Here is an 18,809-nt window from a genome sequence, read left to right as displayed (position 1 = left end):
TTTCTCCTACCTTAATCTCTTATGGCACAAATCCATCATAAATTATTCGGGAAAGGTAGGATTTGTTTGTGAGGAGGATAATAAAAATATTTAAGTGGATGGATATTTAAGTAAAGACATAGCGTTTCAGCAATTACTCACTCCTTTGGGGGGGGCTTTTCTTGGTTAACCTTACAAAGCACAGGTTCTTCCTTTTTAGTATTGTGCACTTCATAAGAATATTCTAATAAGGTTAAGGTACAGAGTCAAGCTCACCTTCTGTACCTTCATGGACACATCAATGGAATTTCTTGGTGACAGTACAGGAATGTTTTCCCTTTGCCTTTTTTGGAATAATGTTTAAAAATGGAATCTATACTCTATTTCTTGGTGGTTTCTCATTCAAGCACTAACATAGTTCCTGAACTTCAACAAGGTTAGGCCAGGCACTGGAGCTAGTAAACTCCTATAAAAGAGCTTATGTGGAGTTTTTTTATGTGTGTATTTCCAAGTAAGTCTTGATACCTGTTGACTGCTTGGATTAGTCCTTGCCATTTTCTTGCCATTTTGGGGGGGGAGAGGGGAGGAGCAACTTACCAATTGCTTCTTCATAAGGCTGAGAGACAGTGACTGACCTAAAGAGAAGACTTAGTCTCTTGATTTCTAGCTTGCTAATGTTAATCCCTTGTAACCGTGATGGCGAACCTATGGCACGTGTGCCACAGGTGGCACACAGAGTCATTTGTGTTGGCACGCGAGTTGCAGGCAAACTGACCTCACTGCGCATGCGCGCACCTCACAGCTGATTTTCAGCTTGTTTGAGGCCTTTTTTGGCCTCCCAAAGGCTTGAAGAAGGCTTCTGCAGGCTTTGCAGGCTGAAAACTAGCCCCGTTTTGTCACTTCCTGTTTTTCCGAAAATACCAGAAGTGACAAAACGGGCCTAGTTTTTTGCCTGCAAAGCCTGCAGAAGCCTTCCTCAAGCCTTTGGGAGGCTGAAAAAGGCCTCAATCCAGCTAAAAATCAGCTGTGAGGCACAGTGCAGATAAGGGGGCTGCGGGGGTGGGTGGGGATTGGGCGAGCATGCGTAAGGGGAGTGGGGGGGCACACATTACCTTCTGGGTGGTGGCGAGTGTGCAAGTGCATGCACAATTTTTGGCACAGAAGCCCAAAAAGGTTAACCACTACTGCCTTACCAACTGCTTCTTAAAAGTCAGCTAAGACATACACTAATTCGGTACATTATGAAAATGGTTATAAGCCAGTATTTCTCTTATGATGTGGGGAAATAATAACTGTAAGTTCCATTTTCTAATAAGCCAAATTTTATTCTCTCCCTCTCTCCCCCCACCTCCATACTATTCCAATCATGTATGACTATACAGTAAGCAGATCCTCCAGAAAAACAGCTTGATACCGCTATTAGTGAAAGAGAACTGGGCTCTCTTTTTAATGTTGTCATTCTTAACATTATCAGATATAAACGCAAGTATGCAAATTTAAGAAAAGGCATGGCTTGTCACTAGAAAGAGTGGTAACATTGATCTCACTAGGAAAGTCATGTTTTTACTATTTCTGCTTAAGCATCTGTCTTGCTAACCGCCAGTCAGAACATAGAAATAACATACAGTCTTTTGTAAAATGAATAAGATGCTGCATGAATGGAGAATACGGTATAAGGGCTTCTTCATAAAGTTAATAATTTACAATTGATGAATGAAAAGAGACCAACTCATAGAAGATTACCAATAAGTCTATCAATAAATGAAAAAGGATATAAATTTAAGGTGAGGATATATAAAGAGGCTTTTTTACATAATAATAGAAGAGAATCTGCAGAAAAGTTTGTGAAGAATGGATAGTTGAGAAATTTTGGAAAGTCTTATTTAAAGGAAGAAAGATTTCTAATTCACTTCATCCTAATCTGATTGTTGACCTCTCCCAATTGTTTCATGTACACTTTTAAAAGATTGGGAAAATAACTGCATGGGAGTATCTAAAGTTAACCTCTCACTAACACCAACTGAAACCACCAACTCTGGAAGAAGTAGGATCACTGGAAAGCAATGCTACCTGTTACGAACTAAGCAAACGCACTGGTTTTAAATCCTAATAGTTTTACTTCCACAGCAGGCTCGTAATCCTGCACTTCTCATTGGCCTGCAGTTAGCAGATCGTGATTGGTCGTTTCCGACTAGTCTGATTGGCTGATAGCAGGTTGCCGCTGATTGGACGCTTCCAGCACGGCAAACTTAAATCATTGGACACTGTGACAGCAGCCAGCTCTATAAAAGGAGCTGCTGCTGCCCTAGCGAGTTGTTCTCTTTCTGAAGTCACTAATAAAGAGTTGAGTCACTATTCGATGCCTTGTCTCCGTTCTTGCGCCCACTCCTCCAGATCTAACACTGGCAACGAGGATGGGATGCGGAGGCGATAGAGCTGACTGAACACTTGCTGAGCACCAAGCAGAGCACGTGGCTAAGAACGCACCCGCTAGCGACAGAATGACCAGCAGCGCCATACCACCTGCTCCATTTGACCCGGCTAACGAAGACTGGGACTCGTATATGGACAGGTTCCAGATGTTCCCTGGAGACCAACAATCTAAAAGATGCTACGCCTGGCAAGAAACGAGCTGTATTCCTGACCCATTGCGGGCCCGCCGTTTTTAAAATGGCAAAAGCACTCGTGAAACCAGCCGAAGTCAAGACAATGGATTGCGCCGATCCTCCGGGCCCATTATGCCGGCGGTGGCAACACTCATCAGAAGACACGAGTTTTACCAGAGGGACCAACAGAAAAGCGAGAGTGTTGGAGACTTCATCGCTGATCTCAGGAACCTGGCGGGACTCTGTGGCTTCGCAAACCTCGAGGAAGCCTTGAGAGACCGAATCATTCTGGGTCTGGAAGACCCTACAACCCAGAGCAAAATTATGGCGAAGGGGGACATCGGCCTCACAGATGTCATCGCCGAAGCTACTGCAGCAGAAGCAACCAGGAAATCAGCCGCCGAATGCGCCGAGCGAACTCACCGCACCGCCAACTCGCCAGCGACACTACGCCTTTCTCCGAAAAGCACACAACGACCACCCACCATGAGGACCTCGAGTCCTCATCAGAAAGCGAGGAAGAGGAGGTCAACCGCCTCAGGTCAGAACGCGACCAGCGAGACCAGCAGAACACTAAATCTTCGCGGCAATGTGCTGGATGCGGGGGTAATCACCCGCGGTCAGACTGCAAATTCCTAGATGCACTCTGCCGTTCCTGTGGAAAGAGGGGACACATCGCAAAAGTATGCAGAAGCAAACGAGGATCCAGCCCAAACAGAAGAGAATATAATTTCCGGCAGACAACAGGCACCCCACCAGTAACTCGTGACCGCCTAAACAACCAATGGAGCCACTACCACTACAGAAATAGAGCACCCGCCAATTCAACTAGACGAGAAGAGACCCATCAAGCCATCACTATCGGCCACGCTTCGTCCCTAGATGCAAGGAAAGTCCGAGTGAAGGTTACTATTGCAAATCAACCATGTGTTATGGAAGTCGACTCCAGGTCATCCTTATCAATGGTCTCGTGGAAAACCCTCAAACAGCTGATCCCTGACATCCGTCGCCAGGACCTCAGCACTCAAAAAAATCATATTAAAAGACTACCAAGGGAACAGAATCCCCATTGCCGGTACCCGCCACATCCAAGTATCTTTCAAAGACCACACTGCAACTCTTCCTCTTACCATCGCCGATTGAGATCGCCCAGCTTGCTAGGCTTGCAGTGGTTCGCGCCGCTAGGAATTGAACTAGCAGGCATACACCAGACCGGAGCGATGACTGGGAGCGGCCCTCATCCAGGAATTCCAGGATGTATTTACCGAGGAACTAGGCAAGTACAAAGGATCCCCATATCATTTAATCTCAGCCCGATATCGCGCCCATTCGCCTTAAGCCTCGTTGAGTGCCATTTGCACTCAAGCCAAAGATTGATGAACAATTGGACAAATTAATAGCCCAGGGCATGTTGGAACCGATTGACCACGCCTGATGGGAGACCCCGATTGTAACCCCCATAAAACCTGACGGATCCTTGAGAATATGTGGGGACTACCGGGCCACCCTAAATCACGCGCTTCAGCAGAGCGCTTACCCCGTACCTGTGGTCCAACACCTTCTTCATTCCTTGGGAGGTGGAAAAATATTTGCAAAATTGGACCTAGCCCAGGCGTACCAGCAACTGCCCGTAGATGCACAGACTGCAGAAGCCCAGACTATAGTCACGCACAGACTCAATTCGGAGTGAGTGTAGCACCGGCATTTTCCAAAGTCTGATGGAGAGACTATTACAGGGCATAAAAGGGGTTGTGCCCTACTTCGATGATGTCTTGATAGCTGCCCCCACTAAAAGCCTATTAGAAAAATGACTCAGAATGGTTCTCCAGAAATTCAAAGACGCTGGCCTGAAGGTCAAGAAAGACAAGTGCCAACTATGTACTGAGAGGGTTGAATTCCTGGGGTACCTTCTTGACAAACAAGGAATTCACCCTACTGAGAAAAAACTAGCTGCCATAAAAACGCCCAAGACCCAGGAATAAAACAGATCTCCAAGCCTTCCTGGGACTCATTAATTTTATAACATCTTCTTGCCCCAGAAAGCAACCGTTGCTGAACCCCTGCATAGGCTCCTCGACAAGAAGGCACCCTGGATCTGGGGACACTGGGAAGAACGAGCCTTTCAGCAAGTTAAAGACCTTTAACTTCAGATGCTGTATTAATGCAATATAACGAGACTTTACCTTTAACTGTCACCTGCGACGCCTCACCGTTTGGAGTAGGAGCCATCTTGAGCCACGCCCTGCCAAACGGAACTGAGGCACCTATTGCATTTTTTCAAGAACCTTATCTAAAACCAAGAGAAACTATAGCCAACTCGATAAAGAGGCTCTCACTATCGTGTCTGCGATTAAACGATTCCATGAGTATGTATACGGAAGACCCTTTGCCATAATCACCGATCACAAACCATTACTTGGCATCTTAGCGGAGACAAACCAACTCCCACATTTTATCACCCGAATGACACGTTGGTCAGAGTTTCTGGCTGCCTACAATTACCAACTACTACATCGCCCGGAAGAGCCATTCCCCACGCTGACGCTTTGAGCCGTTCTCCGCTTCCAGAAGTCATCAGCGACCCAGCTCCAACCCTAGCTGCACTACAAATAGAAACTTTTCCGTCACCACCCCTGACTGCACGGGACATCGCCTCGGAAACAAAGAAAGATCCTTGTTTGGCACGAGTCCTCAGCTGGGTGGAAAGAGGTTGGCCTGACAACGAACCCAGTGACATCCTTAAACCTTTTAAAAACCGACAGACAGAACTTTTCTCCCAAAAAGGATGCATCTTGTGGGGAGACAGAGTCGTAATCCCTGAGAGACTACAGCATAACGTTCTAAAACTGTTGCACGATGGACACCCAGGCATTGTGCGCATGAAGGCACTGGCAAGGAGCTACGCATAGTGGCCAGGTATAGATAAGCAAATAGAGACCTGGGTGGCCACCTGCTCCAAATGTCAGGAAACTCGCTCAGCTCCATCAAAAGCCCCATCGACTGAATGGGAAACGCCTCGAGGTCCTTGGTCCCGTATCCACATCGATTTTGCAGGACCCACCAAGGGACACACATTTCTTATAACAGTAGATGCCTATTCCAACTGGCTGGAGGTCCACAAAATGAAGAGCACCACCACAGAAGCAGTTGTCAAAAAACTAAACAGACTATTCACTACGCACGGGTTACCAGATGTCCTGGTCTCAGATAATGGCCCCCAATTCACTGCTCTGGCATTTGAACAGTACCTAGCAGACCGGTGAATACGCCATGCTTTAACTTCGCCGCTCACCCGGCGGCCAATGGCAGGGCTGAGTGCATGGTCCAATTCATAAAGAAAACGCTACACAAGATGGAACATGGGGACATCGATGACAAGGTGACCAGGATGCTTCTCCTCCAGCATATCACCCCAAGCAGCACCACAAACAGAACCCCAGCCGAACTGCTCATGGGCCGAAAACTTCACTCACATCTTGATCGCCACACCCTGCCTACACGCCGGAGAAGCCCCTGGGATCCAGCAGCAGGTGTCGCACATTCAAGGTAGGCGACCTAGTCTTTGCAAAAACTTTTCCGCCCGACTCATTGTGGGTCCCTGCTACCGTAACCCAAACTACGGGCCCTCGATCCTACCGTTTACAAACCGATGATGGAAAAACGTGGAAGCGCCACATCGACCAACTTCGCTCCCAACTAGCACCTACCCCCATCACAAGCCCTGAATTTCAAACCAGGGGGGAAGGGAAACCGAAGGGACCAGAAGAGAATTAGCATACGACCCAGTAAGCGAAAACCAGCAATCAGCACAACCAACCGGGGATACTCACCGCCGAAGGAGAACCAAGCCAGGTGATCGCCTCGCCACAAAGCAGTACTGCAACTGAAGCAAATCCAAGGAATCCAAATGACAGCCGGTGGCGGAAGCAGAGATGACAACCCCGAGTCACCCAGCGAAGAGGTTGGATTATCGTGCCATCAAGTCCGGCACGCAGCACACCGGAACCAGAGCCAGGGCAAAGACCGGTGGAGCAACGTAAATCAAGTAGACAGGTGAAACGACCTGCCTATTTGGAAGAATACATCACCCCACCCCTCAGACAGAACCTAGGGGAAGGGGTGTTACGAACTAAGCAAACGCACTGGTTTTAAATCCTAATAGTTTTACTTCCACAGCAGGCTCGTAATCCTGCACTTCTCATTGGCCCGCAGTTAGCAGATCGCGATTGGTAGTTTCCAACTAGTCTGATTGGCTGATAGCGGTCGCCGCTGATTGACGCTTCCAGCGCGGCAAACTTAAATCATTGGACACTGTGACAGCAGCCAGCTCTATAAAAGGAGCTGCTGCTGCCCTAGCGAGTTGTTCTCTTTCTGAAGTCACTAATAAAGAGTTGAGTCACTATTCGATGCCTCGTCTCCGTTCTTGCGCCCAGTCCTCCAGATCTAACACTACCTATCCTAGTTGTGGTTTGCAGTTCCAAAAAAATAAAATGGTCATCAGACATCTTTCTGATCAGAAGCATTTATGTGTATAGGAGTAAACTTTTACAATGCAGTTTACTTAAGGTGCATACTTAAATTTCTATTATTATTTTTATTAATTATGTTTGAACTTCCATTCTCCATGACATTTAATATTTGAGAATTCATCTTAAAACAATCATTGCCCTTGGGAAAACATTTTTATTGCATAAAGTTCAAAATCAGATTAAAAATAGCTATCACTTTGTACATATCTTCTGACTATTACATCCATATGTCCTGAAATGTGTGTACAACAAATTGGTTGTAAGTAAGAGAAAAAAAAATGGTTAACCAGGAGTTGATCATTTTTTCCTTCCCCCCTCCTCCCCCTCCTCTTCTCCTCCCCCTCCCTCTCCTCCTCTCCTCCCCCACCCTCCTTGAGACAACCTGATATTTTTTATTTTTCACAGAATTTTTCCTTGTTCACATTAATCTTACAACTATCAAGATAATTTGCAAGTTGAATCTGGCAACTAGACTTTTTTGGGGGTTTTGAGATGTTTCACTGGCCATCCAAGCAGCTTCTTCAGTCTGAATAAGTTGGTTAAGGGAATCTGAGTAGGCAGGGAGTTGTTGGAATGTGCCAACTTTTAAAATTCTTTGGAGTATTCCTGCACTAATCTCAGGGTTTTTCCCCCAAAGTATATTAGTCTAGTAAACTATTAGGATATTTTTTAAAACAATCAAAGAAACCAACTGGCTCCCATATAAAAGCTTTTCTTTAAAAACTTGGCTATAGGAAAGCAGCATGGATGCAATGTATTAAATAGATGCCAAAACACATTTCTATATGGGAAGAGATAAGGGTGGACAGCCAAGCTGTAACAAATGGACTTTGTATGAAGAGTTGAATAATTGCATTCTTTTTATGAATGTGCCAAAATAATCCATAAGGCAAGTGATGATTATTTTCACCATCTGATGATATGAATCACATCCAGAAACAGCAGCCAGTTATTCTGAAAGAGTCCGTGATTTTTTTTTTTAAGGAATTTTTCTATAGTGCATCAAGAAAACAAATTTGTCTCCTTGTGATGTCTCATTAAGTTTTGTGCCTACTTTGGCATTGTTTCAGAGTTTGAATAACTTAAGAGTAGCTTTTAAGCAATTAAAATAAATAAACTAGAGTGGCTTGACAGCACGGCTATTTGCATTATATGTTATTACATATTTTTGCTTTGTCTTCCAGTACCAATATCAGTTCACAATTTAAAATGGAATAACGATTAGGTAAATATTTTTTTCATCAAAATCCTGTGATTTTTTTTCCCTCTCTGTTTTCTTTTCTTTCTTTATATAAAGCTTTTCCATCGTAACAGAAAACTGTGTGCTTCTTGTCCATTATTCTCAATAAATGTTAATATAAATTAACATACATTTAAGAAAGTGCACAGCAACCAGCATATTATTGTGGGGGGGAGCTATTTTGAGGACATTAGAGGCTAGCAAGAACTAAGGCAAATCGATCCACTTTGGAGATCAAGAAATGACCTTGTCATTTCTCAAATGGAAATACATTTCTATCCAAGTCAGATTCCCTAATCCATCTGCCATCTTTTGAATGTCCAGAAACACCCTCTTCTTATTAGTATGGATGTTTGTATAACCCTACTCTTATGAGAGTAATTGAATTTTATCTGATTTTTGCAATGGGTATTCAGATGTAAAGCCCATGTTAGAGCATTTTATAAAGGCTCTTTGGGGTCAATTTGGGACACTTTTCATGTTCCTTTTTCCGATTTACTTTCAATAAATGTTCACATGCTTCATTCTTGTTCATACTTCATTCTTCAGATTAAAATATTGATTTTTTTTATTATATCAAATATAAAACTTGAATCAAACATTCAAGAAAATGAATCAAGAGCAGTTGTAAATATTCTTCAGGTCAGAAATATTCTTCAAGCCAATAAGAGTTTGAAAATCTTCCTTTTTCTGACTACCTTGTTTTTCTCTCTCTTTCTCTTTCTTATTTGAGAGAATTTCTGACATCTATAGAAAGTGTGGCTGGGTTTCCCATTCCAAAGACTGAGCTTTCTTTGTGATCTTGGAGTCAGAGCTTGCAAAAATCCTACCATTCCTCTCAAGGATTAAATTACTTGCAATTTAAGTTGGAAATAACTACTCCTGAAATTATTTATGAGTTGAGTTACTGCTTTTAGCAGTGATAAACAGTTGGTTGCTTGGATTTCACCAGTGAACTACCAGGGGAGGGACACCGTCTGTCAACACTTCATAATAGAAATAAACAATATCACATATTTTACCCTGATGCAATTGTACAGAAACAAGAAAAAGAAATGAAGTGACATGTTGAAAAAGCAAGTAATGACACATGAAACTCCCACTTTTTGTGTCAAAAAGTTACTTTAATAAATGATCCTATCAAATATAGGCAAATATATTCAAAAAAATTCTATGATGCTACTTTCTACTAAAGAGAGCCAGCCTGGTGTAGTGATTAAAAGCCCAGGGCTAGAAAACAAGAGACCATGAATTCTAGTCTGCCTTAGGTAAGAAGCCAACTGGGTGACCTGGAGCCATTCATTCTTACTCAGCTTTAGAAGGAAGCAATGGCTTCCAAATTCTTGCTAGGAAAACTTGCCCAGGAAGTTATCAAGAGTCAATAATGACTTAAAGGCATGGGTGTCCACCACACATATCCAAACACACACACAGAGTGTGATATTATTAAGAATTTTAGGGTTACTAATTTGGACTAACAATGGTAAAATGCTATAGCCTCTTGAAAAGAGTAACCGTCAAGTGCAGGAAATCAGGAGTCCAGGCAGTTCAAGGTTTATTGTACACTAAAGCTCTCTACAAGAATCTGTACTGCGAATGGTCAAAGCAAATTGGCAGTAGATAACAGTCAATGGAATTCAAGATAGCCTGGGCTTAGATCATGAATTTGTCTGAGAATTCTACATAAAATGTGACTCAGAGACCAAATCAAGGGCATTGGACAGAATGCAGGGTTATGATCAAAGAAAGGGGAGTGAACATAGCTCTGAGCTCACCATCTTGCAGATTTTGTAACCACCCCCACCTATTAACCGTCTGATGTTTTGCAACTATCTTGCCCCTGGAATAGAAATATCTATTTATCTCCAATTCATTTTTGCTGTAATTCCCCCAATCTATATTATTAACAGACATGCTGATACCACGTCAGGTTTCCTAGGCACGGTCAAAGCATCCAGTGAATATTGACAAATTTAAAACATACTTGAACTGCTTATACCGATACTTCGAAGTCAAGAAGAATATTTCAAATAATCACTACAGAGCAATTAAATTTAAATATTCTGGATATCGCCCACAGTTTTCAATTTTTGCTCCCTGTTTTAAAAGTGGAAGTTTATCATAAAGTTAAGTAGACATGAGCATAGAACAAAATTCAGTCTATGAACCAGATGAGTCCTGGTGTTTCCAAGCATGATAGAAATAAATAAACACTTTTCAATAAAACCTAAAAGAGCTGATGTTCTGTTGAATGTTCATTCTGCATGGATATGGTGTATAAAATATAAACCCAATTATATTTTTGAAAATCCTTTAAATTAAAACTACCATCCTCCAAAGATGATTTCTATTTAGCTAATGAAATTCTGGGTGGTCTATTTTTCTATACAAATTTCTTTAATAACTTATTTATCCAAATATTTTTTTTATTTGATATTAACTTGGAATACCTCTCAGTACATAAACGAATCCTGGAGTGATATTTGTTGAAATAACAATACTTTTACCCCACCAACTTAATGGAATTTTAACCAATCTATTGATATCCAAAACAACATTTTCTAAAACATGAAACATGTTTTAATTCCACACATTTAGTTCTTTTTAGGAATATAAAGTTTTATATACTTAATACACTATGTAGCTATCTGTGACATTCCTGACTCAAAATATGATCAACAGCTGGCCATTGCTATTTTCATTATTTGATCAAACCGTACTACTAAGCAGAAGATGTGTTTCATTCTGCTCTGCTCTGTTCTTTCATTGCCCTAAAATTTTATATGACTAGAAACAGTTTACCAGCCCATACACTTAAACATTTGTTGCTTTACCTGGGTTTTTATTATTATTATTATTTACCTTTCTTCTAAAAAATATTTAAAACAGGTTATTTAGAAATAAAATATATTGTTGTATTACTTCCTCTTTTGTCTATGTGATGAAAAAGTTCCAGCGTTCTAATTCTTAGCTGAATTGAAAAGAGATCACTAAAGGCTTGTGTTGTTTTGTAGTATTTTATTTACAGGTATGCAGGTTAAACATAGTGGTGACATAGTTTGAACACTTCAAGAGACAGCTAAACCTATAATCACACATCACTTTTCTTCAGAGGAAATTCAGCCTATATTTTTGATTGTTATTTCAAATCCTTTTATTGTAAGAAGGATGATGATACTTTTGGATAAAGCTTGAACTAATCCTAAACCATCAGCATATGAGTATTCTGCAGAAGAGAAATGACAATAACAATGATGGGAATTTAACAGTTTAACTCTGCTGAAATGTTATATGCCCTTAGCCTACCGTGATAGTTGCATTCAAAGAAGAATCGCAGAAGTAGCTTGCAGTACTCCATTCTAACCACTGTGCCACAGAGGCTCAATAATGTTCTTCAGATATTACTATAAAAAGCTCTGCCTATCTTCCACTAGTGTTTTATGTATGATTTCACTCTCTACCAGAACATCGACAGTGTGCAAGATTTGATGTGTTCTGGCATTGTTTCCAAGGCATCCCAATAAGCTAAATCCCAATAGCTGAACAAGCTAGAAATGCTACTTCTTACGTCCCTTCAGCAAAAGTCCAAGTGGAGCAGTGGTGGGATTCAATTTTTTTTACTACCAGTTCTGTTGGCATGGCTTGGTGGACATGGCAGGGGAAGGATACTGTAAAATCTCCAGACAGAGACTTTATTTGCCAGTTCTCCAAACTACTCAATATTTCCACTACCAGTTCTCCAGAACTGGTCAGAACCTGCTGAATACCACCTCTGAAGTGGAGCCAATGCATTCTAAATATTCCTGGCTTTAGGGCACTGTTGTAGTGCTTCCAGTTCTTATCAAGTCATTTCAGGAGGTGATGCTGAAACACATACTAGTCAGACTCAGTGCCATTATCAATGACCTATGATGTAGCATCTCAAGTTCTTTCTCTCTCCTATAGGGTTTAAGATAGTGATGATATTGCTGGGAGGGACATAAGGATGAAATGCTATCAGAATACTTATGATACAGTTTTGTTTTCTTCTTATCAGTTAATATCCAGCAAATGGAGACTATGTTTTACCTGAAGATAGAGTTGAAGAGCATCTGAGGCTTTAATTGATATAAAATATGGCATTGCATTGTGGATAGTAATCGTATCACTGATATTGAAATGACTTCTTCAACTGAATTTTTCTCGCTCAATTCACAATGCTAATATTAATATTTAAAGCCCTAAGTAACTTAAGGCATGGGTTTCTAAGTGATCTGTTGCAATATGCTGGTAAATTAAAATCTGCCTGTTCTACCTGTAACTGCTCACCTGTATCAAACAAGGGTCACATGGGTCTTCATATGTGCCAACCTAAATCTGGGAACAATTCTTTAGAGCTGATCCCATTACCTCTCTGCTTTGAGATAGGATATCAAGGTGTTGTTTTGCAATATGCCTTTCAACCATGTAGTAGATTTTGATACAATTACAATCATTGCATGGTTTTTAGTTGTATTAGCTTTGTTTATTATTAGCTGCTCTGAGTGATATTTTTTCTTTTTACTGGAAAGTCAGGATAAATGATATTGTTAATAATAAAAATAATAGTGTGAATACCCTGTTATTAGCAGAGTATTTGAAATGATATGGTTGCATGGAGTGTTGAGTTAGTCACATTATTGTGAATTTCCCAGCAGAAATGACATGGACCTAAGAACCCCCCCCCCCACCCACCCACCCCACACACAAATCCTATACTATGCAAAGCAAGCCAATGAATAAATCTGTATTTTCACTGTCTGATAGAAATGTTGCATTTGGAGAAATGGGTAGAATAATGATAAGGGTAGCCAATGTAACTTACCATTTTTTCTATCTTCATTGGAAGGGCTTTGTAATGAGCCCTGCCAGTATAAATGCAAGCTTGTAGTCATGACTATTTGCATAATATTTACACAAAGTGAGAGTGCAAATGAATGAGCACAATAGCTTACAATAAACACTGACAATTTGGTACTTTTCAGATGTCTTGGAATTTAGTCCCCATTAGTTCCAGACTACATGATTAATGCAAATGTAACTTTCTCAAGATCCGGTTCCATTCAATAGTCATTTAATTACACTATACCATGGCTAAATTATATTATATCAAGAAAAAGAAATATTATGAATCCTTTCAAATGGGTGGTTCATCAGTCACAGATACTGTAAAAATGTTAACTTTTCGATTTTTAAGATTTCTTTTGTGGAGAATTGTATAAGCAGAGGAATTGCACAGTAAAACTTCTTCTAGAAGCAGCTCATGTCTTTTTTTTAAAGCTGGGCTCGAGTTATTCCTGTTTCTTAATTAAAGATAAATATATCAAAATGTCCTGACAAGACATTTTGAGCATACACAATAACATTCTGATATCTTTCAGCTAGAGATGGATATCTCAGCCAATTATATGTGACCTTTTTAAAAATGCAAAACTTGAAGAATAAACCAAAAAGTGCCAGTATTTTCTACAGAACGTGCTTCTTTCTATTTTACTCCACTTGATTAAGCTGGTCTGCAGTTAAATATGTAGCTGTGCTAATTGTTGGAATCTGGTAATTGAGACCAACAGGGACCAAGAATATAGACACTGCAGAATAAAGAAACTAAATGGTTGAAAACATCTGATTTGTTTTGAGGAAAACAATTGATTCTGTTCGTATGGGTCCTTTAATTTTGCAGAAAATGGCTTTGCTAGAATTGTGTATAGGAAGTTTGACTTTCAGTTGTGTGCAGATAATAGCTAGGCAAGGTTGAGAAGGGTTTTTTTTCTCTCTCTCTCTTTTCTCTCTCTTCTTTTTATAGAATGTCAAAGACATTACTGGTGGACGCCTTTTGTAAATGAATTATCTGTTCCTCTCTTGAATAAGTTTACTCTTTAATTCTCTGTGTCTGTGAATGCGTACTAAGCAAGCAAAGACATTTGGAGACAATCTTCAGAGTCAGATAAAATATAAAACATTTTTTCAAAGCATCCTTCTTGCTTCCACCACACATATATTTATATGAGCTCAGATAAATGCATTCATCTGGACTGTTCACTATGCACAATGCAGAGCACTGTAGGGTTGTTAGAAGGGAGTGGCTGCCATGCAGTAAGATGAATAGATCACCTGATTGGCACCCTTGTGAACAAGAAACTCTTTTATTGAATTATTTTCCAGAATAGTCCTATTTTTTTTTAACTGTTGTACCAAAGTAAAGAACATTTGTATTGCTATATTGAACCTGATCCATTGCGGAATGTTAATAACTTTTGACTTGATTCTAGTTATTTTTTACTTGATTGCAGTGGTTCTTATTAATGTCCTCTGCATCACTGTATCCAATTTGGGAAGTAGTATCCGATTCCACATCCTGAAAGTAACTCAAGTTGGATTATAAATTGACAAATTATATGATGCTGGAAACCATCCTTATGATTGCTAGAATGAATGAGACCACAATGAATGTCAGATGTACAGTTTGATGAACAGGTGGTATTAAACTCATGTCTTCTTCTTGGGTGACCCTTAGGTATCTTGTTGGCAACTGGTAAGCAAAATGTAATATGATTGATCTAATCTTTTTAGCTGTTGTTCTTAGCTTCTATAGTAAGGCAAGGCCAAATGTGCAGGGTTTCCATTAGCAAAGCAAGAAAGAACACTTTCACATTCAGTAAAAAAAAAGGATTAATACATTTTAAAATGGGTATCTATACTACATTTAGCATAGAAACCTATCTAATTACACCATTGTGCTTCACAGAACATACTGTTATAAAGAATTTAGATTTGTATATTAACTATCCAGTTATTTGTGGGCGGGTATACCTGTAGCTGACAATTGTACCTTTCCCAAAAATATCTGAAATATATCACAGAGAGAATGATGTAAATTGAAGCAGATGAAATACTATTTGAAACTACCTCTGACAAGTCCAAGAGTATATATTGACACTTTCCAGCATATAATATACTGAAGTCAATTTTCAAAATGCTTCTTTAATAAAAACTATCAATATCAGTTCCCATTTGTGATTGCTGAGATTATTAATAGATCTTTATGCCACTCTCCTGGAGAACTTGGATCTGATAGAAAATTGACTCTCCTGTAGTTTGGCTTTCATCATATATGAGTTCTGTGCTTTTACTGCAGATGCAATTTTAAAGTCACCTTTTGAAATTGAGTTGTTATGTTAATCCATCTTCTTTTTCCCTTTTCCACTTTTGGCCATTGATGTAACATAGAGATATAAAACAGAACTATGACCTATTTCAGCAGTAAAAAAAAAAATCTGAGTTAGAGTGAGTAATTTTCTTCATTCAGCAAAAATTTTCAAAGCAAAATGCAAATAATAGATTGCTTATTAGGTTTCTGAGATTCATTCTTTCAAACTGCAAGAAAAGACAAGTCCAAAATAATCCCTAATGTTTTTATGGAACTGTTTCTTATGAATCAATAAATGCCTTGATAAAAAGAAAAGGAAATGTATTTTCTTGAAAGGAGCCTTATAAATTAGCCTCCATAATTAGACCTAAACATTAAGCCCAGCTATAGAAGTTGTTTTGAATGGAGAATGTGTGAGGGAGTTTTAAAAATTTGATTTTATGTAATTTTGTGTACAGTATGTGAATGTACTATTTAAGATCTTTTATTGTACACATAGAAAAGAATAATCTAGACCAGAGGTCTCCAAACTTGGCAACTTGAAGACTTGTGGACTTCAACTCCCAGAATTCTCCAGCCAGCATAGAGGTCTTAAAGTTGCCAAGTCTGGGGAGCCCTGATGTAGACAGTGATGGATTGAGATGTATAGAAATGATCACAAAATTATTCCATCTTGAGCCATTTGGGAAGAGGATTAAGAAAAGGCCTCCTGCCTCACATTAATGACAATGAACACTGAAGCTGATGCAATATATGTAAATCAGATGACTTACATATAGCTATTTCTCCTGTCTATGGAGATTCTTAGTCATCCAGGTCATGATTGTCCCCAAAGTGCTTTTTCAAGAAACAACTGGATTTTCTGATTTTTCTTTGAAGACGTTTCACTTCTCATCCAAGAAACTTCTTCAGCTCTGTATTTCCCCTGCCATATAAAAATTATGAAGTTGAATGGGAGTGCGTGTTCATTACATGCACTACATTGAGACATCGAAGATTCATCACAGTACAGTATATGCCAAAATGCATCTCCCATATGTTTCAAAAAGTTTCTACATGAAGCTGTCTAGAAGCTTTCTTTCCCAATATTTGCAAGTCACAGCGGGAATGCTCGACATCAAGAACTTTTCAATGTAGTGTTCCCAATCCCCAAGCAATGAAATAGGAAAATAAATAGGAGAATCACAATGCTGATTAGTTGTTTGATTGGTATTTTTGCTTTATGACCCACTCAAATCCTTTTGGATAGCTTTGTCTATAAATCCAACAATAAATGAAATCTTTATTTTAGAAAAGTATGGCTGATCAGAGTTAAAGCGTAATTGAGGATGTACTTCATTGGCTTCCCAAACTGTTTTCTGTTATAATTGTTTATCGATTTAGGACATTTCCTGGGCAACAACACTGTTATTGATGTGCTGAGACAAGCAGGATTTGAAGTGGAGCACATACCTGCAGGACAACCAGTGGAAAAGTAAGCTTCATTGATCCTTTTTCATATGCTGATCTAACATTGTAATAAAGGTTTTTTCCTTTTCATGTCAATAAGCAACTTTGATTGACCAGAACTAGCATGAACAGAAAAATTGTTGTTATTTTTAATAAGCCATTGATAAGCCATATATAGCTTACTATATGAAGAAATTATTTGTTGATGGTTTTGTTCCTGTCTTCTTCTCTAAACAAGCCAGTTAATGCAGCTTATGTCTCTCCCTCTTAAATACAATCTTTATATATATATGCACTGGCACGAAGCCGAAAGCACCAGCATGAGAATGGCGAGTGGGACCTCGCCAAAACGTCGCCAAGATACTCTTAATCTTACACGGGAAAAGACCCGAACACACCGAGACCTACATATATATATATATATATATATATATATATATATATATATATATATATATATATATATATATATATTCTACGTTTTAGGTACTTACATGTATGGTATTCAGCTTTGTTGGGTATTTTCCCACGTCATTACAGTTGTGCTTTTAAAGTTGTAGCAACGCTTCGGCAGAATCTCATCTACCATCATCAGGCTTCTGTATTGTTCACTCACAGACAAACACAATACAGAAGCCTGATGATGGCAGATGAGATTCTGCCAAAACGTTGCTACAACTTCAAAAGCACAACTACAATGACGTGGGAAAATACCCGAACAAAGCTGAATGCCATACATATGTATATGTATATGTATATGTATGTGTATGTGTGTGTATATATATATATATATCACTCTGAGAAGCACAGAGCTGAAGACAGAAGCCTGAAGATGATGAATGAGACTTCATCGAAACGTTGCCTAGATACTTCCAATCTTATGCGGGAGAAAACCCGAATAACCAAAGATCCACATACAAATACCGATAGAACCTCAGAAAACATATATATATATATATATATATATATATATATATATATATATATATATATATATATATATATATATATATATATATATATATATATATATATATATTTTTCTGAGGTATATATATATATAATCATAAAATATAAAGCCCAGATTAAATGACACCTTCAAAAGGTTCAATATGCCGGAATGAAAAGATTGTCAGATTGGAAATGTAACGAGACACCGGAGACATATTATCATATGTGATGGGCAAGTGTAAAAGCAAAGAAATATTGGACAAAATATATAAATGCTTGGACAAATGTTAAAACAACACATTGATTTTAAGCCAGAAATATTTTTGTTAGGTGTAATACCTGAAAAGTATGATAAAGAGAACCTATATTTAATACTACATGTCTTGACAGCAGCAAGAATTGTATTTGTGCAGTATTGGGAAAATGAGGAAACACCTACAGAGGATGTTATAATTAAAAAAATTAGATTGTGCAGAAATGGATAGACTGACTCTAAAAATAAAAGAAAAACAAGATACAAAATATTTTTGAACATGTTTTATAAATTGGATAGTATAGGTAGAGATTAGGAATGGGAAATGAATTACTATATAAAAATAATTGATCCAGGCAATATGCAGTTCACTAAGGACATATATATGTAATGTGAAAATATATAAATCAACTGTTTAAAAGAAAGATCGTTAGATCAAATGCAAATTCCAGAGAATGTATTTAATTGTTTGGGGTTCTCACAGAAATTTTTTTTCCACATGCTTGATAAGCTGGCCTTTTAAAATGAGAGGGCATTTTGAAAAAGTCCTTATCCTAAGGACTTAATATTTAAACAGCTGCATAAAGAAGAGCACATGGATAGGAAGGCCTAGTTTAAATATTGCAAATTGCACTTG

At 39.1% G+C, this 18,809-nt stretch overlaps 1 protein-coding gene across 1 annotated transcript in view; it reads left to right on the top strand.

Moving 5' to 3' along the window:
• The window catches only part of TRABD2B (TraB domain containing 2B), a 254,239-nt gene that overhangs the window by 221,583 nt on the left and 13,847 nt on the right, over positions 1-18,809 (top strand). The window contains exon 5 of the mRNA XM_087960234.1: positions 16,903-16,993. Coding sequence (XP_087816360.1) covers positions 16,903-16,993 — 91 coding nt within the window. The remainder of the gene's footprint in view (positions 1-16,902; positions 16,994-18,809) is intronic.

This window comes from Notechis scutatus, chromosome 3 (genome assembly GCF_049901735.1).
Source record: "Notechis scutatus isolate UNSWTSFEM ecotype Mainland chromosome 3, rNotScu1.2, whole genome shotgun sequence".
Taxonomy (NCBI): domain Eukaryota; kingdom Metazoa; phylum Chordata; class Lepidosauria; order Squamata; family Elapidae; genus Notechis; species Notechis scutatus.
This window is presented reverse-complemented; position numbering and strand designations above follow the sequence as displayed.